Genomic DNA, 24,353 nt, shown 5'->3' on the forward strand with positions numbered 1-24,353 from the left:
CCTCTAACTCCCGACCTCCCTCAACATAGTCCTGAAACCCTCCCTGCGAGGCGTGTCCGTGCTCCCTACCATAGTGAGGTCCCCAAGTCCCCGCCCTCCCCTGACCCCTTTCAAATCACGCCCCACTATAACCCAAGACTCTCCCCATTATGTCTCCCCACCCCACTCTTCCCAGCTCTGATTATGCCCCTCCCTTCTCATTACTGTGAACAAGAAGAGCCGGGGATGCATGGAGGGGACAAACCCCAAAGGCATATTTAAAAACTAACAGCTGGGTGGGAGCAAGGGCAGGGGAGCGGGCTAGCAACCCCCAGCCACGAAGTCGAAGTCCCGGAAGGCCGCCTGCTCTGTGGCAGTGAGAGGCCTCGAGTCTCGGGGCGGGCTCAGCGTGGGGGCCTCCCCGGTGAATTCCTCGTCGAAGTTGCTGACATCCGTGCGGCCTGACAGCGTGGGCACGAAGGGCGGCGGTAGGCGCCGGGCCAGCAGGGCGTCCCAGCCCAGGGTCTGCAGGGTGAGTGGGGGAAAGTCAGTGTGGGGGGCTGAGGCGCATAAGGCATGAAGGGCCAGCCCTTGCGCCCCATCCAACTCTGGATCTGTTGAGGTTCATCTAATGAGTCAAAAGATTGAGGGGAAGAGTAAGAAGGACTGAGGGCTCGGGAAGGATCACTTGATCAGTGGAAGAGCCTGGACTCATACACAGGGCAGTGGTTCCCACCAGGCCAGCCTGGAGTAGGTTTAGGAGGGTCAGTGAGGGTGAGGGAGGAGGAAAGAAAGGGGGCGACAATGTTGGAGGTGAAGCCATCAGGTCTTAGGGGGAAAGGGCCTTGCCCTTGGTGGAAGGTGGGTTCCTCACCCTGAAGAAGGGCTGTTTCTTCACATCCTCTGCATCCCTCTCGCTGGATCCCAGCCTCCGCTCTGGATTCCTCCGCAGCAGCTGGGTGGGTGGGGGAAGCATTGTATCAGTCCTCCCCTTCTGGACCTCGGAGCCCCTCCCTAGTCCCACCACAGCTTAGAGGGTCCTCACCCTGCGCATGATGCCAATGGCTTCAGCTGACAGGAATCGGGGGTAGCGAACCTCATCGTTGACGATGCTATCGAATACTTCTTCCTCATCGTCCCCTGGAAAAGGGGACTGGGGACAGGGAGAATAGGGTGAATGAATTAAGCACCTCCTCTGGCCATGCCATGCCCAGCCCCACCAAAGCCCTCTGCTCTGGCTGTACCTCCACACAAAAGGTAAGTATCCCATTTTACAATTTGGAAACCAAGGCCAGGAAGAAGCCACCTGCCCCAAATCACACAACACATGGTGGAGGCAGATTCTGATTCCACCCCTGTGGGCACACACAGGTTCCAGTGCCATCCCAGGGACAAGCAGGGTGGGGGCAGCCTATGGCCTCACCTCGCCAACCAGCATCTCATAGAGCAGCACGCCCAGCCCCCACCAGTCCACCGCCCGTGTGTACGATGTATCTGTCAGCACCTCGGGGGCCAGGAACTCCGGGGTTCCACAGAATGTGCTGGTCCGGTCCCCATAGCCCATCCCTGGGGCAGCAGGGACATGTGAGGTTATTGGGGGGATAGAGGGGGTCCAGCCAGCCCTGTCCCAGGATCAAGGGTGGGGTTGTGAGATACCCTGGGTAGGGTTGGGGACTCCATTCCTTCCCCCTCCATTCTGTCTAATGCCCTCAGATCCCAGCCCCGCCCCTCACCCTCCTTGCAGAGGCCAAAGTCTGCGATCTTGACATAGCCCTCGGTGTCCAGGAGCAAATTGTCCAACTTCAGGTCCCTGTGAGGGGTTGGGGGGTATAAAGAGGAATGAGTGGGAATAGGGGCTCTGCCTGAAGCCTGAGTCCCCCCCAGTGGGCAGAACATGCATGCACAAGCATGTGCACACACATGCACACACCTGTAGACAATCTTGTGTTCATGGAGAAACTGAAGCCCCAGCACCACACAGGCTGAATAGAAGCTGCAGAGAGAGGTTGGTATGAGGGAGCCAGGCCTCCCAAGGAAGATCATATAAACCTGGCTGCCACATCCTCAAAAGGGACCCCCCTCAGGTTCCCCCAGACTCCAGGAGGTGGGGGGAGGTGGGGTCTATAAAGGAGTGAGAAGGGGGCTGAGGCATGGGGTGCAGGAGGCCAGGCTCACATGGCTCGGGGTTCGGAGAAGACATCACTGTGGATGTGCAGCATCAGGTCCCCACCAGCCGTGTACTCCATCACAAAGCACACATGCTCCGGTGTCTGGAAACAGCCAAACAGGTTCACCAGGAAGGGGTGTCCTGCACTGGTCACTGCTGCCAAGATCCGCTTCTCACACATCAGGCTGGGCAGGGTGGGGACAGGGGTCAGAGAGCACAGTAGCTCCCTACTCCCAACTCTCACACTCCCTAGAGTCTTCAAGCATTGGATATTTGTTGAAGGCCTCTTATGCCTGTGCAACCTTGGGAAAACTGCTTAACATCTCTGAACCTTGGCAGCCTCATCTGCTAAACAGGCACCTAGAATCCACCTGTCATCCTAGTAACAGTCCCCCAACTTCTCTTTGGGGAGGTGGCAGGGGTGGGCTTATAGGAATTTTTTTTAAAATATGTTTTTATTGATTTCAGAGAGGAGGGGAGGGAAAGAGAGATAGAAACATCAATCAGCTGCCTTCAGCACGTCCCCTACTAGGGATTTAAGTCACAACTAAGGCATGTACTCTGACTGGGATCTGCTGGAATTTTTAAGGAAGAAGGGCTCAAGTTGGGGTGGAGGGAATCTCTGCCCTTGTAAGGGGACTGCAAAGCCCATATACAGGAAAATAGAACTGAGAGACATCATCTGAGCACCTGGATACAGCCACAGCCATGCCTGAAGGCAGCCACCCCTGGACATTTCTGATCCGAGCAATAAATTCCTCTATTTGCTTAAGCCTGCCTGAGTTGGGTTCCTGATTAACAAAAGGATGTCAAGAAGACAGGGGACAATCTCAGTGTTTCTACCAAGCATTTACAGGGAGCCAGGCACTGTACAGAATGCTCTAGATTCAGTCTCTCATTTAATCCACCCGATTACTCTGCAAGAAAGGCATTAGTATTCCCCTTTTGTAGATGGGGAGGCTGAGGTTCAGAAGGGTCTCCCCAAGATCTCTAAGCATGTCTGTGGCAGAGATGGGACTTGACCTCAGGGCCCTGACCCCAAAGCAGAGGCAATGCAATGGCACCATTAAGAGCACAGGCTTCAGCCCAGGCATCAGTGGCTCAGTGGTTGAGCATCGACCTAGGATCCAGGAGATCATGGTTCGATTCCCGGTCAGGACACACACCCGGGTTGGGGGCTGGGTCCTCAGTCAGGGGCGTGCAGGAGGCAGCCGATCAATGATTCATCATTGATGTTTCTCTCTTTCTCTCTCCCTTCCTCTCTCTGGAATCAATAAAGATATACTTTAAAAAAAAAAAAAAAAGAGCACAGGGTTCAGAGCCTGAGTCCCTAGGTTTGAATCCTGGACCTGCTGCTTACTGGCTGTGACCTCAGGCAACTTTCTTAACTTCTCTCTGCCATCACCAGACTGGGAACAATAACAGTATTTACCCCCTAGGGCTGCTGTGAGGAACAAATGAGTTACTGAATATAAAGTGCAGAGTGGATGTTTTCTAAGAGTTAGAAAAGTTAAGTACTAGCTCAATAAGTGTGAGAAAGGACTGCTCTGTCTCCCATTTCCCAGAAGAGAAGACTGATGTTCTCAGAGTGCCTGAGCAGGGTCCCCACCTCTCCACCTCATCTCGGGCCACAATGTCCCCTTTCTTCAGAGCCTTGATGGCAAACAGCTCCCCACTGGGCCGGAATTCAGAAAGCAGCACCTGGAACCATAGTGGGCAGGGGTGGCCTTAGCAACCAGCCCAGGGACCCAGGGGTATAGACTCCCAGCTCTTCAACCTCTTGCCCCCATCTCACCTTCCCAAAGTGGCCCCGGCCCAGCACTGCTAGGAACTTGAAATCCTCAAGGGTCAGGGGTGACTTCCTGAGAGGACTGTGGAGAGAGGATACTGGTGGGAACTGGGACAGTGGGCAGTGGTGGTAGGTGGTGGACAGGGGAGGGGTGTCACCTGCATAGGGTGGGGCCTGGGGTCTCCTGGGTCTCCGAAGGCAGTTCAGAAGTGGCGGTTGTATCCTGGATTGGCGAACTCTGTAGCAGAGAGAGGGGGTCAGATAGAGGGAGGCCAGAGACACCCCATAACCACAACAGCCACCAAGGCTCCTGTCACGTCTCTGACCTCACCTCTCCTCCCACTTGCCCCCTTGTTCACTCCCCTCTAGCCACAAGTCCCTCTCACTGTGCCCTAATAGACCAGGCATGTTTCCACCCTAGTACCTTTGCACGGACTGTTCCCTCTGCCTAGAACTCTCTTTTCCAGAAACCTGCACAGCTCCTTCCTCATCTCCTTCAGGCCTTTACTCAACTGTCACCTTTGTAGGTGAGTCAGCTGACCACTCTATTAAATAAGTAACAGAACCCCAACACAAACATTCTCTATTCCCCCTTTTCTGCTTTATTGTTTGCCCCAGCACATTTCAGGCTGTAAATGTATTTTATCATTTATCTACTTATTCCCTTTATTGGTATTAGCCCTCCAGAGCCACTTAATTCTTTATACCACATCTATATGTAACTTTGAAAAGAATCAAAATTAATATTTTTATGGGAAAAATTACCTACCGGTCCATCAGCCTCCACAATAGATACATTTCCAAAAATTTAATCAGTACAAAAAGGTTCAACACGGTCCTTTCCTGCTTCAGCTGCCCTCCCTAGAGCCAGCTGCTATTAATGATTTCCTTGGTATCTTTCTAAATATATTTCATACCCACATGAGCAAAAGTGCTCGCACAGGCTCCATTTTTCTTGTACCCACTACTGACAATATTCTAATCTTGCCTCTCCCACTGTACAATCTGTCTTGGAAATCATTCTACGCCTGCACACCAGACTGGTATCATTTATCACAACTGTGTACTACTCCACTTTGTCATTTATTTAGCACTGGTTCCTCTGGATGGACCCTGGGGTTGTTTCTACTTTTTTGCCTTCACAAAGCTGTTATAGTGAGCATCCTGGTGGTGTATATGTGAAGGTCCAGGGTAGATGTCCAGGAGTGGGGTTTCTGGGTCAAGACAGTGCCCATTTCTAACTCAGCCAGCTAGACCCTCCCAAGTGGATGTAGCAATTGGCACGCCTCCCATGGGCTGCCTGTTTTCCTGCATCTTTCCCAGCCATTGGTGTTATTAACTTTTGGATTTTTTTTTTTTTATTTTTGCCAAACTCATCTCATCTAATATAATGAGATATCTCATTTAATTCAATGCCATGAAGCATATATTATTTTCTTTTTTAATCCTCACCCAAAGATATGTTTTTAAATTGATTTTTAGAAAGAGAAGAAGGGAGAAAGAGAGAAAAAGAAACATCGATGTGAGAGAGAAACATCAATCGGCTGCCTCCTGTACGCGCCCCAACTGGGGATCAAACACGCAACCTAGGTATGTGCCCTGACAGGGGAATCGGACTCACAACCTTTTGGTGTGCAGACAACACTCCAACCAGCTGAGGCACCTGGCCAGGGATTTTTTTTTTTTTAATGAGATATAAAATGTACTCAGTGAGGTAGGTAAAGGGACCAGATGTCATATTAGTTACCTTCCGCATGTGTCTTGACCTGGGTCCCCATGCCTAGACCAGGGCGGGCAAATGCTGTTTTTTCTATGGTTTGTGAGCTAACGATGGTGTTTATGTACATATATATATTATACATAAGTTTTTGAATTTTTATAAGAGTTTATTTGAGCCAAAACTGAAGACAATTACTGGGAAGCAAGATCTCAAATGCTCTCTAAAAATCAATGGAGCCTGGCCAGTGTTGTTCAGTGGTTGAATGTCAACCCATGAACCTGGAGGTCATGGTTCAATTCCCAGTCAGGGCACATGCCCAGATTTTGGGCTCAATCCCGAGTAGGGGGCATGCCGGAGGCAGTCGATCGATGTTTCTCTCTCATCACTGATGTTTCTATCTCTCTCTCCCCCTCTTTCTTCCTCTCTCTGAAATCAATAAAAACATATTTAAATAAATAAATAAATACATACATAAAAATCAATGAAAAAAATATCCTTGGTTCAAGGTTAACAACAACAACAAAGAACTGGACCTAGGCTCTGACAGAGAAGTGCTGTGTGACCCAGGAAAATTCCTGGTAGCCTCTGGGCCTTAAGCTCAGAAGGAGGCCCCTGATGCTGCCTAGCCGGGCTTAGGGGAGGAGAGAGATGCTCACCAGACTTGATGGGCTGGAAGGAGGGCCCAGAGGGCTCTTCTGGGGGGAGCTGTCCAAATCAGCCCCGAGGTTCAGCTTCTCCATGGATATGTTGCTATAGTACAAAAAAGGAGAGTATATCTGAGACCCAGCACCCTGGAAAGCAACTGGAACAGCCGGGACCTCCAGAGCCTGTTCTTACCCTGTGGATCGGGCCTCAGGTACGGGAGAAGCCCCTGGGCTGAAGGTGCCTGTGGCTGTGGCACTGGGAATGAACCTTCGAAGCAGCCGCACCCAGGTGGCAACGTCGATGTTCATCTGCCTAGCACGTTGGAATGCCTTCCCTGGGGTGACAGGGGCAGTGTCACCCTCCATGACACTCTCGGGACTCCTGGCCTCTCCCCTGCCCCAACCTATCCACTCACCTTGCTGCTTGGAGAAGATTTTCTTCTGCCGTCGAAGCCGGGGTATCCTCTCAATGACAGGGTTGCGGAAGGTGACCTGGGGAGAGGAGACAATGGGTGAGGACCCTTGCCCACCTCCAGGCGGCTTAGTGGAGAAGCCCTTAGGAGCAGAGGTGTGCACATCCATGTTTTTTAGGGTCCAATCCCTGTGGCATCACATCATATTAAGGGGTTACAAACCAATCCACCACTTGGCAGGGCCACTTCCTAAAGTGCTATCTTGGAAACACAAGAAGCAGGCACCCAGGCCTTCCTCCAGGGGTGGGGAGGGAGTCTGACCCAACAAAATGCACATTCAACTCCAGCAAACAGGTCCTACATCATTTAGTGCCCCGATTCCCACGGGTGGTCCCAGACCTGCAAATCAGCATTACTGGGTAAGGTGCTAGAAATGCAGATCCTTGAGTCCCCCACCTAGACTCACTGATTCAGAAACACCAGGGGTGGGGCCCAGCGGTCTATTTCAATAAGCCCTCCAGGTGATACTGGTGCCCACCCAGGTGGGGCAACCACTGGTGTAGTTGAATTCTCCAAACTCCAACACATCTTCTAGAAAGTGCTAAAGTCCCAGAACTGTGTCACTTTATGTTCAATACAGTAGCCACTAGCCACATGTAGCTATTTAAAAGAAATAAAATTTAAAGTAACATTAACATTTCAGTTCCCCAGTCACACTAGCCACACTTCAAGTGGCTACTAGGCTGGCAGTTACTATACTGGATGCAGACATAAAACATTTTCTCCCACAATAGAATGCGATTATTGTTGGCTCATCGACAGAACTACAGAACGTTCTACTGGATGGCATTTTGAGGAAGCATAAAACAAAATCAAATGCTATAAACCTTGAAGACTTCAGAATTTGCCCCTGGGGCCACCCCCCACCATTCTCGCTTGGTTTTAGACAGTTCCTAACAGAAGGAACTGCCCTGCCACTGAAGTCAGCCCCTCTCTTGTTTCTTTCAGTGGTCCTGGATTATGAGATCACGTAAGAATTTTCACATGGGGATAAAGATATGGGAGGTATGTATGCATACATAAAACAGGGCACATAGATATGTTAGAGGCAAATTTTTAAAAATTTTAGGATAATTTTGGCCAAATGAAGGGGCCAGGGACTTTCCTTCTCTGTGCCTCAGTTTCTTCCTCTGTCAGCTGTGCATTGGGTTGTTGTGAGGATTAATGATTTAAAGTCAGCAAAGTAATTGGGACAAGGCTTGGCTCATACTACAAGGGGTCAGCTAGGAATGTTATTTAGGCCATGGCCTCTTGACCAGGGAACACTGGCAATGTCTGGAGACACTGTGGCTGCCACAACTGGGTGGCTGCTACTGGCATCCTGGGGGTGGAAACCAGGATGCTGCTCAATACCCTACCAGGGTACCCGATGGTCCCTGCAACTGAGAATGATCCAGCCCCCAATGTCTACAGCGCTAAGGGTGGGATACTGACTTGAACCCTAACACCACTGCAGAGGGAATCTCTCTCTAATCGACTATGGCTCTAGTAGCACATGTTGCCATGGGCCATGATATGTTGCCAAGTTTTGTTTTCTTTTCTGTCTTGACAAAATTCTGTGATTTAAATTTAAAAAAAAATCCTCACCAGAGGATATTTTTCCAATGGTTTTCAGAGAGAGTAGAAGGGAGGAAGGGGGGGGGAGGGGGGAGAGAGAGAGAGAAACATCAGTGTGAGAGAGAGACATCGATTGGTTGCCACCCACACGTGCCCTGACCAGGGCAGGGGACTGAGCCTGCAATGGAGGTACATGCCCTTGGCTAGAATCAAACTCAGGACCCTTGGGTCTGTGGGCTGACACTCTAATTACTGAGCCAAATCAATTAGGGCCGTGATTTAAATTTTTTTTTTTTTTAAATCTTGCCTCAAAACAAAACCAACCCGAGCTTAGGTCATGTCACTGATGTGACTAATTAGATGTATTATTCTATCAAGGTTCTGAGATCAATTGAAAACATATATTCCCTTTCTAGAAAACTGGGAGCTGGAAATGCAGGAAGTATTTTCTCAGGGTCAGGGGTCCGGCTGTACCTCAGCCACCAGGCAGCCCTGGGGTTCCATGTCCAGCTGGACCTCATGCCTCTCGTTGTCCAAGAAATCCTCCAACTTCAAGAATTTGAGGGCGCACAAGCCCCGCTGGTCCCGCCAGAACACAGCCAATTCCAGTTCCCGTGCCTCAAGGGAAAGAAAGAGGGCCATCATTTGGGGTGCCCAAGGCCCAGAACCCTCCTCCTTCAGGCTCCATTTTCCCCCAACTTAGCTCACCCTCTCCAGCTCCAGCGTGAAGATCTGGTCCCAGGTGTTGGGGCCACATGGCTTCCAGGATGTCTGTCCCACCACTGTATTATCCAGCTTGAGCACAGTACTAACCTCACCTGGAATGGGGGAAGGGGGGTGGGGAGTGGGGGGAATGAAAGGGTCAGGAAATGCTGGAGCAGGGATATAGCTCTATATCTTATTAAATATATATGCATTTTTTTAATCCTCACCCAAAGATACTTTTTCCATTGCTTCTCAGAGAGAATGGAAGGGAAAGAGACAGAGAAACATCTATGTGAAAGACACACATCGATTGGTAACTCCTGCATGAGCCCCAACCAGCTGGGGATTAAGCCTGCAACCAAGGTACGTGCCATTGGCCGGAATCAAACCTGAGACCCATCAGTCTGCAGGCTGATGCTCTAACCACTGAGAAAACTGGCTAGGGCTTATTATATATTTTAAAAATATTTTTATAATATTTCCTATCATAATATTCTGCTATGCTATCTTGACAAAACTTTACTGTTCTACCTTTCATATTAAGGCCTTTAATCCACCTCCAGGTGGATTTTTGTGTATGATGTGAGGTAGGATCCAAATTCACTCTTATTCTATGTGCACATTCCAGCAATATACTCCTAAATATTTACCCTAGAAAAATACATGCAGATATGCATCAGGAGATGCATAAATATAATAGCCCTAAACTAGAAACATCTCCCTGTCCACTAACAGAAGAACTGATATACAGGGTATCTCCCCCAAATGTATACACACTTTAACAGCTGATGGCTCAATTTTGAAAAATGAAATGTATTTTAATAAACACTACCTTTATAATTATTCAGTGTGTATATATTTTTTTGGGACACCCTATATAAATGACAATGTAGTCTTATTAGCTAAATCATGATACTGCTGATATTCAACTATTTTTTACCTAAAAAAATCCATGAGCCCTGGATGGTGTGGCTCAGTTGGTTGAGCGTCTTCACAAGCACCAAAAGGTTGCCAGTTCAATTCCCAGTCAGGGCACATGCCTGGGTTTCAGGCTCGATCCCTCAATAGGGGCGTGCAGGAGGCCGAAGATTGCTGTTTCTCTTTCCTCTCCCTTCCTCTCTCTCTCTTAAAAAAAAAATCAATTAAAAGCACATATATATGTAAAAAAAATATTTGTTTTAAAAAATAACAAAAAGACATCAATTTGTTGTGTGCTCAGTTTAAAGACAATGCACTATTAAACAGGAGTAAAAATGAATGAATGAACTAGAATTCCACACCAATATGGATCCGTCTCCCAAACAATGTTGAATGAAAGAAGCCACTGCTATGGAATACATTCTGTATGCTTCCACATATGAAGTCCAAATATCAGGCAAAATTAAATTATGTTTTGAGATGTATACATGGGTGCTAAAACTACAAAGGAAAGAAAAAATAAAAAGATAACCATAAAGTCAGAAGAGTAGCCTACCTCTAGGACAGAGGAAGGGGCTAGAATTGGGGACCAGACCTGAGGGGGCTTCCAGAGAGCTCTATTTCTTGACCTGGGTGGTGGATACGTGTTTGCCCTACTGTTATCCTTTCTTAATACACACTTTATATATATATATACACACACATACATATATATGTGTACACACACACACACACCCTAGGTGTTTTTTTTAAATTGTGGTAAAATTCACATAAAAGTTAGCATCATTTTTAGGTTGTTGTATGACCATCACCACCACTCATTTCCAGAGCTCTCTCATATGCCCAAACTGAAACTCTGTCCCCATTAAACATTAACTCCCTCTCCTCCTCCCCCAGTCACTGGGAACCACCATTCTTTCCATCTCTATGAATTGTACTACTCTAGATACCTCACATAAGTGGAATCAAGATAGCATTTGTCTTTTTGTGACTGGCTTATTTCACTCAGCATAATGTCCTCAAGTTCATCCATGTTGCAGCATCTGTCAGCATTCCCTTCCTTTTTAAGGATGAATAATATTCCATCATATTGTTATACCACATTGTGTTTATCCATTCATTCATCAATGGACATTTGGGTTGCTTCTACCTTTTGGCTATTGTTGAGTCATCCTGCTATGAACACAGGTGTACAAACATCTCTTCAAGACCCTGCTTTCAACTCTTTTAGGCATACACTCAGAGGCAGGCTTGCTGGGTCACATGGTAATTCCATGTTTAATTTTTTGAGAATCTGTCATGCTGTTTTCCACAGTGGCTGCACCATTTTACATTCTCACCAACTGTGCACAAGGGTTCCAATTTCTCCACGTCCTCCATAACACCTGTTTTGTTTTGTTTTGTTTTGTTTTGTTTTATAGTATCCATCTTAATTAATGTGATGTACTCATTAAGAGTGTTAGAGTGTTACAAATGTGGGGCATCCCAGGACCCCCCCACCCCACCTCATCCCTCCAGGCTCTTGATGCCCACTCACTGGTGTTCTCGGCTTCTGCTTTGAGACTGCTCCGGCCACTAAGGCTTCCACTTCGGCTGTAAAGGCCCCGAGCTGGGCGGCCCAGGAAGGGAGTACGGCTGTCCAGGGTGCCAGGCCCTCCCGTTGAGGGTGAGGGGTTCCAGGGGATGGTCTCTGGAAGGTCCCTGCAGCCCACCACACGCACCTCCAGGGTCCCTAAGGGAGGGTCAGGCTCAGGGGGGGGCTACAGTTGGGGCAGGTCGAAGGGAGGGGACCCCAGGACATACACAGAAATAGCCAACATACAAGTAGAAGTTGGTGAGGGACAACCAAAGTGGGGCAGGGGGTCTGATACAGGATGGCTGTGCCAGAAGTAAGAAATATGGGACCAGGGGGAGCAGGGGAGGCTGCAGCAGGCCAGGCTGGGGAGGGGCTCTGGATACCGGGGTTTAAGGACAGAAAAGGATGTAGCTTGCAAGTCCAGGCAAGGAGAAGCAGAACAGAACTAAGCTATGATTCAGACAGCTGATCTGAGGTCTGTGGCAGGGGCTGAGGCCTACAGTAGGGTTGGTCTGGTGAGGTAGTGGGGCTGGGATGGGGTCAGAGGTTCAGGGCTGAGGGTTCTGAGAGTGAATGGCTGGACTAGGGGGACTATGGCTGCAGGAAAAGACAGGGCTAGGTGGGGAAAGTGAGAATGGGAGTATGGGAGACAAGAGTCCAGAATCAGAGGACAAGGGGGGGCAGGAAGTCCAGGGTGCATGGGGCTGTCTGGCTTAAAGAAATGGGGCCCAGGCTAGAGGGTTGGGGTGAATGGAAAAGCGAGGGAACAGTAAGATGGGAGTCTGGATCTCTGGGTGGGGGATGAGGGGTGGGAGTCTTGGGGTTGGGGACAATGAGGGTTCGGGAGTCCAGGGCTGTGGGGGTGGGTTCTGGTATGAGAGGTTGGGACCCACCTGTAAGCGGTGCGGGCTTGCATAGGGTGCTATAGTGCATGGCAGGGAAGGGCCCGGCCAGGCGGGCACTGAAGGCTGCAGACGAGGCTGCAACAAGTTCCTCACGCAGCAGCTGCCCCTTGGGGTGGTCGGCGGGCAGCTCCCCGAGTCGCCGCTCCAGCGCCTCTCGAAGGAGCCCCAGCTTCTGGTTAGACTCCGTCAGCTTCTCCTGGGCCTGCAGGAGGAGCTGGGTTGGGCTGGGGACGCAGCTGGGCTGGGAGTGCCCTTCTCCAAGCTCAGGCCCACGCTCCTCCCTTCAACTAAGTCCTACTTAGGGCTCCTTGTCCCTGGAGACCCCAAACCCAAACCTTCTTGGTCCTACCCCTGAGCTTCCAGAAAAGTAGGCGCCGTCCACGGAGTCACCGCCCCTTGATGAAGCCCCACCCCTTACCGTGGCGCTCCCAAGCCAAGGCCCCGCCCCTTTCCTGCAGCCCCACCCCTCACCGAAGTCCTACCCTCACTGAAGGCCCCGCCCTTCTCCCGCGGAGGCCGGGCAGCTCACCTCACTGACGGCCTTGCGGTCAGGGGCCTTAGCGGCGCTGAGCAGGCGCAGCACATTCTTGGCGCCCTCGGCCACCGCGTGCTCAACTCGGAAGTGGTGCCGCAGCTCCTCAATGCGCAGCTCCACAGCCCCCAGGTCCGGACTCCCTGTGGGCACAGGACACAGGGCAATGAGGCCAGCTTGGGACCCAGGTCTAACCATCCTTGTCCCAGACACAGTCGTCCGCAAGAACAGGTACTGGCCCCAGACATACTACCATCAGCATGCATTAAGTTTCACCCAAGGGGCTGTCAGGCTCTTTTATCCAAATGCTGTCACTCAGACGGATGGTTCCAGGGACAGGGGCTGTCACACTGGGGCAGTCATATACACAGGCTTAGGGACAGAAACATTGTCAGAATCCCACTTCATCCCCAGGGACTGTCATGGGGACATCATGGGCAACTGGACAGCCACAAGAATACAGTCACACAAACACAAGGACTTTTTTTTTTAAAGTAACTTTTATTCATTGCTGATGGGAATACAAGTTTCCTTCCCATGGAGGCAGTTTGGCCATGTCTATCAAAATCACAGCCCGGCCGGGCATGGCTCAGCTGTTGAGCGTTGACCTAGGATCCAGGCGATCGGGGTTCGATTCCCGGTCAGGGCACATGCCCGGTTGTGGGCTCAATCAATGACTCTCTCATCATTGATGTTTCTATCTCTCTCTCCCCCTCTCCTTTCCTCTCTCTGAAATCAATAAAGATATATCTAAAAAAAAAAAAAAAAAAAATCACAAATGTATTTACTCTTTAATTCAACAATCCCAATTCAGGGACTGTGTCCCATAGAAACACCTCTGCACTTGACAAAGGTACACAGTTATTCATGGCAGCCTTCTTTCTTAAGAGCAAAAGGCTGGAAACAACTCAATTTTGGCAAAGGGACATTGTCATAGGGGCAGATGGACAAGATCACAACACCCTTAAGAGACATGGTCCCACCATGGCAGAACTCCCAGGACTCTAACTCCAGCCCAGGGAAAATCACAAGAACATAATCACACTGCCACATAGATAAGGCATAGAGATAGGCAAAGAAATGCCATCACACTGTCACACAGGCACAACAGTGTCACTAATCCCCACAGACATAGAGACCCAATATCAAAAAGGCTGGTTGTCACACCCAGTGTGAAGTCACTGGAACGCAGTCATAGCCTGATAAAGGACACAGCCAATTACCCAATGCACAGGAACAGGCACAAGTACATACTGACAAACAGGTGTAGGAAACTTGTCACCCAGAGGCACAAGGTCATGGTCACACTTATCCATGGCTGTGGGGGACAGTCTCACTGTCCTGTATAATGACCCAGACTCAGACCCTGGAACTCAGTCATAGGGAGTCATACTGTTACCCACAGGTGTATGACACTCATCTAGACACCAATAACACAGACAGTGTTACAGAAACCCTGACATTTATAGGCATGTCATCCTACAAACAGTCACACTCTTGCTTCTAGGCCTGATGTCTCATGGCACTCAGACAATCACTGAGACTGTTACACTTACAGGGGCAAAGTCATGCTGTCACCAAGGTGATATCACCCAGAGGCATATGGCCATGATCATACCATCACACACTATCACTAAGAAGCTCACAAGGGTATTCACAATACAGATGGATAATCACAAGGACAGTCACACTAACCCCCCCCCAAAGACACACAAATTGTCATCTGAGTTACAAGTCCTACTGCTATAGTCTGAATGTTTGTGTCACCCCAGAATTCCTATGTTGAAACCCAGTCCTGATGAGGCAGTATTAGGAAGTGGGTCCTTTGGAAGGTGATTAGATCACAAAGGTGGAGCCCTCATAAGTGGGATTAGTGCCCTTCTAAAAGAGACCCCAAAGGGATCCCTCACCCCTTTTTGCCACATGAAGATAGCTAGAAGACACTGTCTATGAACCAGGAAGTAGGCCTCACCAGACACCAGAATTGCCAGTACATTGATCTTGGACTTCTAGCCTCCAGAACTGTGAGCAATACATTTCTACTGTTTATTAGCCACCAAGTCTATGGTTCTGTAATAGCAGCCCAAACACCCTGACACCCACCAACAGCTGACACTCTATCTGTCATGGTGACACACAAACTATCATAGTTACTAGGGCATACACTCAACTGCTGGTCCCCACAGTCTGTGTCACATGAATACTGACATACATCAGTAGCACAGACACAGTCACACAATACATCAAGACCCTGTCACAAGTTCAGGTTGACAATCAGGTTGTAACAGCCCTCAAACATTCATTGACAGAGACACATATGCTGTGGAAACCCACAGTTCTACACAATAGGAACCAACATGACAAGGCAACCACTTAGTCCAAGTGTCTGCAATTTTTTCTATAAAGAGCCAGGGAGTAAATATTTTTTACTTTGCAGACCACACAGGCTCCATGGCTACTACTCAGCTCTGTTATCCCAGTGCAAAATTGACCTTAGATCATTGTAAATGAATGGGCATGGCTGTGTGCCAATAAAATTAAAAAAAAAAAAGGCAATAGCAGATTTGGCCTGTGGGCTATAGTTTCCCAATACCTGATCTAGTGTAAACCTTGAGTGGGACAAAATGGGAAAATGAAGCCCAGAAAGGGTTGGGAATGGGTTCTAGTCACAGAGTCAGTGACAGCACTCACCTCTCTGCCAAAGAAAGGAATCCCTCTCAGGGCTGGGAGCTGAGTTCTGCAAGTCTAAATGCAGGCTAGGTTGTCTCAAGGCAAGGGGCTCACCTTGGGCCTCATCTGGGGCTGCCTGGCTTTCCAGCTGGCAGGCCTGCAGTGCCCGGCGGAGCTGCATGCGGATGATGTCAATTTTGGTCTTACTGTCCTGTAGCATCTGCTGGGCTGTCAACAGTAGCTTCCGGTCCTGGGGTCAGAGGTGGGCTGTGAGAAGATGGCTGGACAGCTGGGGTCCAACCACCCACCCTACTGTCCACACAGTGCAGGCCTGGGGTGACCGTGAGACAGAGTGTTTGTGTCTGTGTGTTCCTGGATATAGAGGGGTGATGCAGCCCATGCGGCCTGAATCCTGGCTGTGCCACAGCTGTGTGACTTCAGGCAAGCCACTTAACCTTGTTTTTAATCTGGGCTTGTTCTTCAATCTGCAGGAATAGGATCATTACTAAGAGCACTGATCCCCACTGGGCTGAGGATTAAAGGAGCTGATCTGTATGAAGAACTCAGGGCTGTGCCTGGCACCAGCAGGCACTGTATTCATGTCAGCTGTTAGCCTGCTCTTAGCACACATGAACATCCCCGTGGCAGGTGTAGCCCTAACTGTAGCCACATGGGTGAGTCTCCAAGGATGACTGGGAGGGTGTATGAGGCAGTTTGCTATAAATGGGGCCCCAAGTGTTTGTGTGTGCAGTTTAAGGTATGGCAGTGACTGGGCATAGCCCAGGACCCTGTGTGCATACAAGTGCTGGAAACTGGTTGTGGATTTTTCCATCCACTTTGTGCTGTGTTTCAAAACCAGGCAAAGTTAACCTGTAGTGATGAAAGTATGGGTATTGACTGAAGGGGGCAGGAGGTAGCTTTCTGGGAGACTGGAAATGTTCTGGATTTTGATGGGGTGATGTATACACAGGTAAAAATTAATCAGGCTGTACACTTAAGTTTCCTACATGTTATGTCTGTATGTTACACCTTAAGTAGAAAAAAAAAATCTGTGTGGTCTATGTCCTTGCATTTGTGTTTGAGTGTACACATGAGCATGGGTGAGCAAGTGTCTCTAGCAGCGTGTCTCACTGTTCTTGTCTGTGTGAGCATCTCTGGGTATTGGTACAGACTTGTGACAGTGTCCCCTGTGTTGGTATGACTGGAGGGGTGTGTGTGTCTGTGTGACAACTCTGGTCTCTGGGTGTGAATTTAATGGTGTTATCTGTGGGTCTAGGTGGTTTCTCTACATGTTATGATGGTGTGTGTGTCTAGGCATTGCTGACTCTTACTCTAGATGTTATGACATGGGTATGGCTCTGTGTGTCTCTGGATGTTAGGATGATGACATGTGTGCATCCAGGTGTTGACTTGACTGTGTGGACATGTGTCAGAGAGATGCCACTGGCAGTGGGCTGTGTGTTGACCTGACCATGGGCACCCTCAAGTCTATGGGAGAAGACTAAGTGTGGGAGGACAGTCTCTGCCATGTATCTGTCTTGACATCACACAAGTCACCCAATTTCCCATATGCCCCTAGGAACTGTCTGCACCCCAGTCCTGCCTCCCAGCCACCCGTCAGCCTCTGCCCCCCGCCCCCCACCCACGACCTGTTTGTGGGCATACATGCACATAGGGGTGCCTGCTTCTGCCCCACCTTGGTGCTGCCGTTGCTGTACGTCTGGATCATGTTCTCCGCCCCCTGCTTCACCTTCAGCTCGATGGCCAGCTGCTTCTCCAGGCCAGCCACACGGCTCAGGTTGGTGGCTGAGCAGGCCGGGCCACCCTCACCAGGGGACTGGGGGGCATCTGGAGAGGGTGAGTATGATAGAGTCACCAGGACCCTCACCTCCATCTGCTTGGGAGGTTTGGCCCAGCTGAAAGGATCTGCCCTCTGTCCAGCCTGGATTCCATCCCCGGGCCAGGGCCCTGAGGATCCAACCACCCCAGACCTTTCAGGGAACTCCCTCAGGGCTGGGGTGGGACCAGCATGAATGAGCATGGGCAAGTGTCCAGGTGTGCCTGAGTCCTCAGTGTTGGTGGGGCTGTGAATAGAAATCCCTGATTCTTTATACAGCTGTGTGGAGTCCATGGGTGTGGGTGTGGTTACGTCTGTAACGCATAGGGTGTTGGCATGACGAAGCGAGTGTGTGTCTCCCTAGGCACTTGTGTAACTGTTAGATAGCAGGTGTTAAAAAGACTGCGAGATTCTGGATGCTGGGGCAACCCTATACATGTGTTTCCAACTGTTGGCACAACTATATGTTCAGATCTCAGGCTGGTACGACTGTGTCTGAGTGTCCTGGTGTGGGTACAGCCAGATATTCATGTCTCTGGATGCTGGCATGGCTCTATGTGACTCTCTGTAGAATGGTGTGACTGTGGGGGTGACTCCAGGGGCCGATGTGACCATATGAGATTCTGAGTGTTGACCTAACTCTCTCACTGTCTCAGAGTGTTGACATGTCAGTGTGGGTCCCTAGCTGTTGATATGCCTATCGTATGGAAAGGCTGGGTGTTGGTGTAAGTGGTGTTGAGTCTTCGGGTCTTGTCCCATTGTGCATGTAAGCCTCTGGCTGTATACATCTGGAAGGGCTGGACAGCTGTGTATATGCAAATCTGTGGGGGTTGGTGTGACCATGTGTAAATCTCTGGGTGTTCGTTTGTGTGTTGGTGAGACTCTGTGCATCTGTTTGGGTGTTGGGTGGCAGTATGGAAGTCTCTGGACACTATGGTGACTCAGAGCCTTTCTGGGTATTCACATGATAGTGTCTAGGTCCTTGGGTGTTGTCTGGGTGTTGGTGTGACTGTGTGAGTCTAGATACTAGTATGATACCATGTAGGTCCTTTGGTATTGTCCAGGTGTTGCTGTGACTATGTGTGTCTTTGGGTACTTGTGTGACACTAAGTTTTTGGATGTTGTTCAGGTGTTGGTGTGACCACATATACCTTTCTCTGGGTGTTGGTCTTGATGTTGGCTCTAACTATATTTTGAGGCTGGAGGCTGTTGTGACCGAGTGTGTCTCCCTGGGGGTCAGTGGAGATGGGGCTAGCCTAGCTCTGGGAACCTGAAGCTGAGCCCTGGCAGTGGTACCCCTAAAGTTCTGCCTCCTCTGGGCAAGGCCCTGCTTACCATGGGTGGCAGCCACAGGGTCAGGCAGTACCACATGAGCGTGCAGCTCCTGCAGCTGCTGGTGCAGCAGGTCGAGCCGGCGTGAGGAGCCCCGCAGCAGCAGCTCCACAGGCCCAAGGCTGCGACCCAAGTCGGTGGTGGCCCGCCGCAGGTTCTCGGCACCTTCCTTCAGCTTTAGTTCCTTGCGGATCTCTCGCCGCAGCCGCTCCCGCTCTAGTTCCAGCTGCTGTTGCACTCCAGGAGCTGCCAGGTCTGCGCCTGCCAGGCCCAGCTGCTCCAGCAGGGACCAGCTGCGCAACTCACTCTGTGGAGGACAGAGCAGGGTCAGCGGGGCCAGGAGAATGCGGGGTAGACTGTCCTCAGCTAGCCAGGAGCCCCTCCTCCCGGCCTGGGGCTCCTATGACAGGGTCTGCTCGACATCCTCTGACCCCCAAAACTGGGAGGTGAGACAAGGCCCTGTCTCAGGGAACCCATAGGTACAGTCCTATCTTCCTTCATCTGTTTCTTACACAGTGGGATTCTGGAGGACAGGCCCCATTGCCCCACCACTGTGCTCCCCAAACTAGTGGGGGTCTCCTAGGACAGGCCCTATTTCCCTTACATCATCCTCCCAAACTAGGAGGCCCCAAGGATAGGCCTTGTCTCCCTTTCATTTCCCCTCAAATGACAAGGTCCTGAGGGTAGATCCCTTTCTCCTCTTTGCTGTCCCTCCAGACTAGGAGGTTCCTAAGAGTAGGCCCCATCTTCCTTCTGCTGCCCCCCAATCAAGGCAGTATCAAAGGGCAGGCTTCTGCTGTCCCCCAAAGCTATGAGGTTGGGGTCCGGAGAACAGGCTCTTTCTCCCCTTTGTTATGCCTCAAACTAGTAAGTGCCAAGAACAGACCTCATCTTCCCTATGCGGTAACCCCAAACTAGGAGGTCCCAAGGAAAGGCCCCATTTCCCCTCCTCTCATCCTCTACAACCAGAACCCTAAGGAGCAGAGCCCTGTCTCCTTCTTCCTCTATCTCCCTGATGTGGGAGCCCCAGAGCCTCAGAGAGTTTCATTACAAACAGAAAACTCCAACCTATTTCCTCCTCCCCTCCGTCCAAAACTGACAGGTTCCAAGAGCAGGGCCTCTGGCCTATGCCGCTTGGGGTCCTCTTCTGCCCTCCTCCCACATGGACCCCAGTTCCCACCTCCAGCTCCTGGTCCAAAGGGGGATCGGCCTCCGCCATCCTGGGTCCCGGCTGAGGGCCCTGCCCTCTTCCTGAACCTCAGCCCTGCCAAGCAGGGCCTCTCACTGGCCACTTCCTCTTTCCTGCTAGCTCCCAGCAACCCCTGCGCTGGGCCAGCTCCGGAGCTCTGGTGCATCTAGGGAACCTTTCCCCAAGGCCACCATCTGATGGAACTTGAAGGCAGGCTCCCCCAAGTGTATACAGGCTCCTGGGGCTGACTTGGGGTATGCACGCTCTCATATAACTACAGGCATGTGCACAGACCATAAATGTACACCAATATGCAAATACCCATGAATGTTTACATGAGCCAGCCCCTGCCTGCAGATACAGGCCGTTACAACTTCCGGCTTCCTCTCTGGGTGCCCACTGCTGCTGACTACAGCTTGGAGGCTAGAGGGCCTGGCTCGGCCAGGGGCACCTCCCTGAGATCTACATCATGAGAAAACAGCACTGGAGGGGTGGGGTGAATGTACCCCAAACCAGCAACCCTCTGAAGCTCAAGTATGATTTTAGTAATAATAATAGTAATAATAACATTAGTTAAGACAGGCTGCACCCTGGTCAACTAGTGAAGTCCGTGAGGCAAGTGCTATTATCGCCCCATTTTCAAGATGAAGAAGCTGAAGCCCAGGATGGTAACATAACTTGCCCCAAGGTCTCACAGCTAGCAAGAGACAGAACCAGGATTTAAAACAGAAATGCCCAGAATCCTAGTACAGGCTAGGCTGTCAGGTTCTCTTCTCCCACTGAGAACCCATTTCACAGATGAAGAAAGTCTTCCTTGGCTCCTGATTAAGCTTGAGGGCAGCTGCCCCCAGGGAGGGTTTAGGCAGACCAAGGGCCTCATTCCAATAATCCTACCAATCACTCACATGAATCCTGAGCAGCTACTATTATTCTCCCCCACTTTACAGGTGAGGAAACTGAGGCTCAGAGAGATGACAGAACAGTTCTCAATGTGAAGGGGGTAGGGTGGGGATTTTGCACATTTGCACATTCCACCTCTGGGGGCATTTGACATCATCCAGAAACATTTTGGTTGTCACAACTGGGGTTGGCGAGGGGGTGATACTGGCATCTAGTGGTTTGAGAGTAGGGTTGCTGCTCAACACCCTACAGTGCACAGAACAGTCCCCACCTCAAAGAATGATTCAGCCCCAAATGTCAATAGTGCTGAGGATGAGAAACCGTGGGTTAAAGGACACAGACTGACACCCTGGGCTGCTGACCATGACTGTCAGTAAGGATTTCATAGGAGCCCCACCTGCAGAGTGCTGGTCTATGTCTCTCCCAACCATGAACACCCTCTTAGTCCCATTTTTCTAATAGCAGAACTAATGCTAAGAGAGACAAAGACACCTGGCCCAGGACACACAGCAAGGAAGTGACAGCGCGGGAATTTAAACCCAGGGTCATCTAATACTACCCACTCCCAACCAGGCCGTGCCCACTGCCCATCCGCCCTCCTTCCCCCAGCAGGCAGAGCAGGGGTACAGCCAGGAGCAGAACCATCTCAAATGGGGTTCCAGGCAGAGAGGAGCAGGTGCCCTCTGGCAGCTGACGCCTGAGAATATGCAGAGCAGGGAGGGAGGAAGGCCCCTACCCAGAAGGCAGGAGTCACCAGAGGGCCAGCAGGGTGAACCCACGAATCAGGGGCCTGGCCCAGCCTTAGAGAATCCTGGCTCCCCCACCTCTCACTGAAAAGCAGGAGACTCCAGGTTCAGAGGGCCCACCTCCCAGATCTTCCCCTCTTCCAAGACCAACCAGGGACCTAGACCTCCACGTCCGGAGATTTCAATGCTTTGGGCGTTTCCGGAATCTGGACAGGACATCCGTTTGCCGGACACAGAACAGACAGGCAAAGTTAGGACAGACAGAGGGACAGGGTGGCAGGTCCAAGCAGCCACGAGAAAAGGAACAGGAGGGGGGTAAAAGCAGGCAAGAGATGGGAAGGGGAACCAGGGCACAGGTCCAGCCTCATTCCAGGAATCACAGCCTCCATCCAGGTCATGTTTGGTACACACCAAGCACATGCATGTGATGGGGATTCCTAAACAACCCTCCCAGGGCCAGGGGGAGAGACAGGGACCCTGGCCCTCCCCAGCCCCAAGGTCTGACCTTGTGTGATCTGCAACACCATATACGCCCAGCTCCTCGGCAAGGCTGGCAGGCCATCAGCAGGACTGGGGTGGGGGACACAGGGTGACATGGGGGAGACACAGAGGGGATGGAGGGCAGGTGCAGAAGGAGACGAGAACCTGGTTACACAGCACCACAGGATGACTGTGGGATGGTGAGGCACTAAGGGGTCACAGGACACGTCTCAGATTTGGGTCACTAAACCAAAGGTCAGAAGTCACCCTGGCCCTGCTTGTCAAAGGTGGGGAAGGTGAGTTCAGGGCTGTCATGCCCACAAGGTGGCACAGGGAGTACATGGCTGGGCAGTAGGTTGGTGCCAGTCACCTGTCTGTGTGTGTGTATACATTTGTGTGTTGGGGGTGGGACGGTGACCCATATCTGCTCCCCATGCCCAAGTAGGATTCCGGGTATGAGAGAATCCCCAGCTTGTTGATCCAGGTATTCCTACCTGGGATCAGGTTCCACCTGGCAGCCCAGAGGGTGGCCCTGTGGATTCCCATTCCCCCCACCTAATGAGGTGACTCGGGCACTTCTGCCAACAGGTGCCAATCGTAGTGGCGTCGGGAACCTCGTAAAGCTCAGTCCGAAGGCGGGGGCCGCTGGAGCTTTGTTGTTCGGGGGAAGGGCACGAGCAGGGCCGGGTGGCCTCCTCCTCTCCCGAGGCGCCATGCCAAACACCTGCCCCAGGTGAAGCGGCACCTGCCAGGAATCAAACCCTGAGGGGAAGGGGGGCGAGTGATGGGGGCGACAAGCACTAGGACGCACAGCTAGCCTCAGACAACCGAAGTCGCACCTCCGTGGTGCCCCCTCAAATTCTCGGGGAAGGGTGGAGCTTAGGGTGCTGCAAGGGCCTCCGGGATCTCCTCGCTCCCCCCTCCCCCCCGTGCGTACCTCCACCTGCCAAGCAGGGGGCCGTGCTGGCTCCACAGGAAGGGCCCAGGGAGGGGACCCCAGGCGCTCGAGAGTTTCCCGCCCTGGCCACCCTGGTCTCGGGGATCCCGGCAGCTCGCGGGCGGGGGTGTCCGGCGCCGGGCGGCCGCAGGGCAGCGGCGGATGCAGGTGCGCCTACCTGCACAGCGTCGCTGGCCATGTCCTCCCGCCGCCCGCCAGGGGTCTCGGTGCCGAGGGAGGGGTGGTGGGGGAAGCGCGCGTGCGCCCAGCCCGGGGTGTGAAGGGCGTGGAGGGGGCGGGCACAGCGGGACCCAGGCCCAGCGCGAGGCCCGCTCCGGCCTGCTCCGCTCGGGCCGGCTCGGCCAGGCCGCGGCGTCCGCGCGCCGCGCCCTCCGGCCCTCACTGCGGCCGGAGCCGTCACGTGACCGCCGAGGTCGGCGCCCGGGGAGGGGGCGGGGCCGAGGGGCGGGGCTCCCGGCGGCCCCTGGGGCTGCTGGCGCGCGGTGCTGGGCGCCCCCTTACTGCACCACTTCGTCTGCCCCCGGGGCTTTTCTGGATCTGCGCTCTGCTCAGGGGTCCTCCATTTGAGTGCGCGGAAACCCGAGAAGAGTGAGCCCCGTCAAAGCAGGGAGTGGCGGAGGCCTTTGGCCTCCCTGGACCCCTCAAAAAACAAGTAATTCATCTCCCCGTGTTCGCAAACTCAGGCCTGGACCCATTCGGCCTACCAGGAATTCAAGTTCAAGTGCATGGGAGCTCCTCTCCCATTGCCTGCAGACAAGCTCTGGGCAGATCTGGGTTCAAGTCCCAGCGCCCCGTGCCCGGGGGGCGGGGGTGAGCCCCAAACTCCTAAGAGCGCCTCATCTGTGAAACGGGATTTATCAACACCCATCTCTTGGGTGTTGATAAAATGAAATAGTGCGGGCCAAGTGCTGAGAACACAGTAAGCACTCCATAAGTGCTGCTGTCATTTTTGTTATTTCCGTTGTTATGAAGAGGATTTGAATCCCAACTGCGTCACTGCCTCGCTGTGCGCCGTGTGGATCCTGTGGCTGCCAAGCCTGTTTTCTCCGCTCTTCCAGGCTGCTGTACGCAGTTGGCACTCCATAAATGCAGACTCGTGCCCAGGGGGAGGCGGAGGGTGGAGGCTTCTGCAGAACTTCCCCAAGGTCTTCTGGAGTCTCTGGAGAGTGCATCTTGGCTCATAGCCCGCCCCGCACTCCCTTTATTACCTACCGGCTCTGAGCCAAACTGCGTTCCCTGGAGTGCGAGGCGGGGAGCGCTCCCTGGCGGCTGTGCC

The 24,353-nt window shown here is 51.9% G+C and overlaps 1 protein-coding gene across 4 annotated transcripts; it reads right to left on the reverse strand.

Annotated features, from left to right (window-relative positions):
- Positions 1–232: 232 nt before the first annotated feature.
- PKN1 (protein kinase N1) lies at positions 233–23,338 on the reverse strand. Of its 4 annotated transcripts, XM_016219678.2 has the most exons (23): positions 22,614–22,626; positions 22,145–22,209; positions 18,808–19,111; positions 17,332–17,483; positions 15,750–15,885; positions 12,963–13,108; positions 12,422–12,635; positions 11,490–11,684; positions 9,038–9,147; positions 8,804–8,947; positions 6,716–6,791; positions 6,493–6,634; positions 6,312–6,405; positions 4,094–4,173; positions 3,942–4,017; positions 3,756–3,847; positions 2,155–2,331; positions 1,910–1,972; positions 1,713–1,789; positions 1,403–1,545; positions 1,025–1,132; positions 854–934; positions 233–504 (listed from the first exon to the last, which is right to left on the reverse strand). In XM_016219678.2, exons 2-23 carry the CDS (start codon positions 22,199–22,201, stop codon positions 301–303), a joined length of 2,871 nt encoding a protein of 956 aa, XP_016075164.2. In that variant the 5' UTR covers positions 22,202–22,209; positions 22,614–22,626; the 3' UTR covers positions 233–300. The 4 variants fall into 4 exon arrangements, with proteins under 4 accessions (XP_016075164.2, XP_016075166.2, XP_016075167.2 ...); XM_016219680.2 differs by lacking the exons at positions 22,145–22,209; positions 22,614–22,626 and adding an exon at positions 23,235–23,338; XM_016219681.2 differs by lacking the exons at positions 17,332–17,483; positions 22,145–22,209; positions 22,614–22,626 and having other exon boundaries at positions 18,808–18,927.
- Between the last annotated feature and the right edge of the window lie 1,015 nt (positions 23,339–24,353).

The sequence above is a fragment of the Miniopterus natalensis genome, chromosome 4, assembly GCF_054644295.1.
Source record: "Miniopterus natalensis isolate mMinNat1 chromosome 4, mMinNat1.hap1, whole genome shotgun sequence".
NCBI classification, from domain to species: Eukaryota; Metazoa; Chordata; class Mammalia; order Chiroptera; family Miniopteridae; genus Miniopterus; species Miniopterus natalensis.

Excerpts from the sequence above, each read along its gene's own strand:
- PKN1 (XM_016219678.2), bottom strand. The coding sequence starts at position 22,201 with ATGGCCTGCCAGCCTTGCCGAGGAGCTGGGCGTATATGGTGTTGCAGA. Across the intron at positions 6,635-6,715 it reads AATCTTCTCCAAGCAGCAAG|GGAAGGCATTCCAACGTGCT; the intron begins GTGAGTGGATAG and ends CTGTCACCCCAG. Across the intron at positions 505-853 it reads AGAAACAGCCCTTCTTCAGG|ACCCTGGGCTGGGACGCCCT; the intron begins GTGAGGAACCCA and ends CTCACCCTGCAG.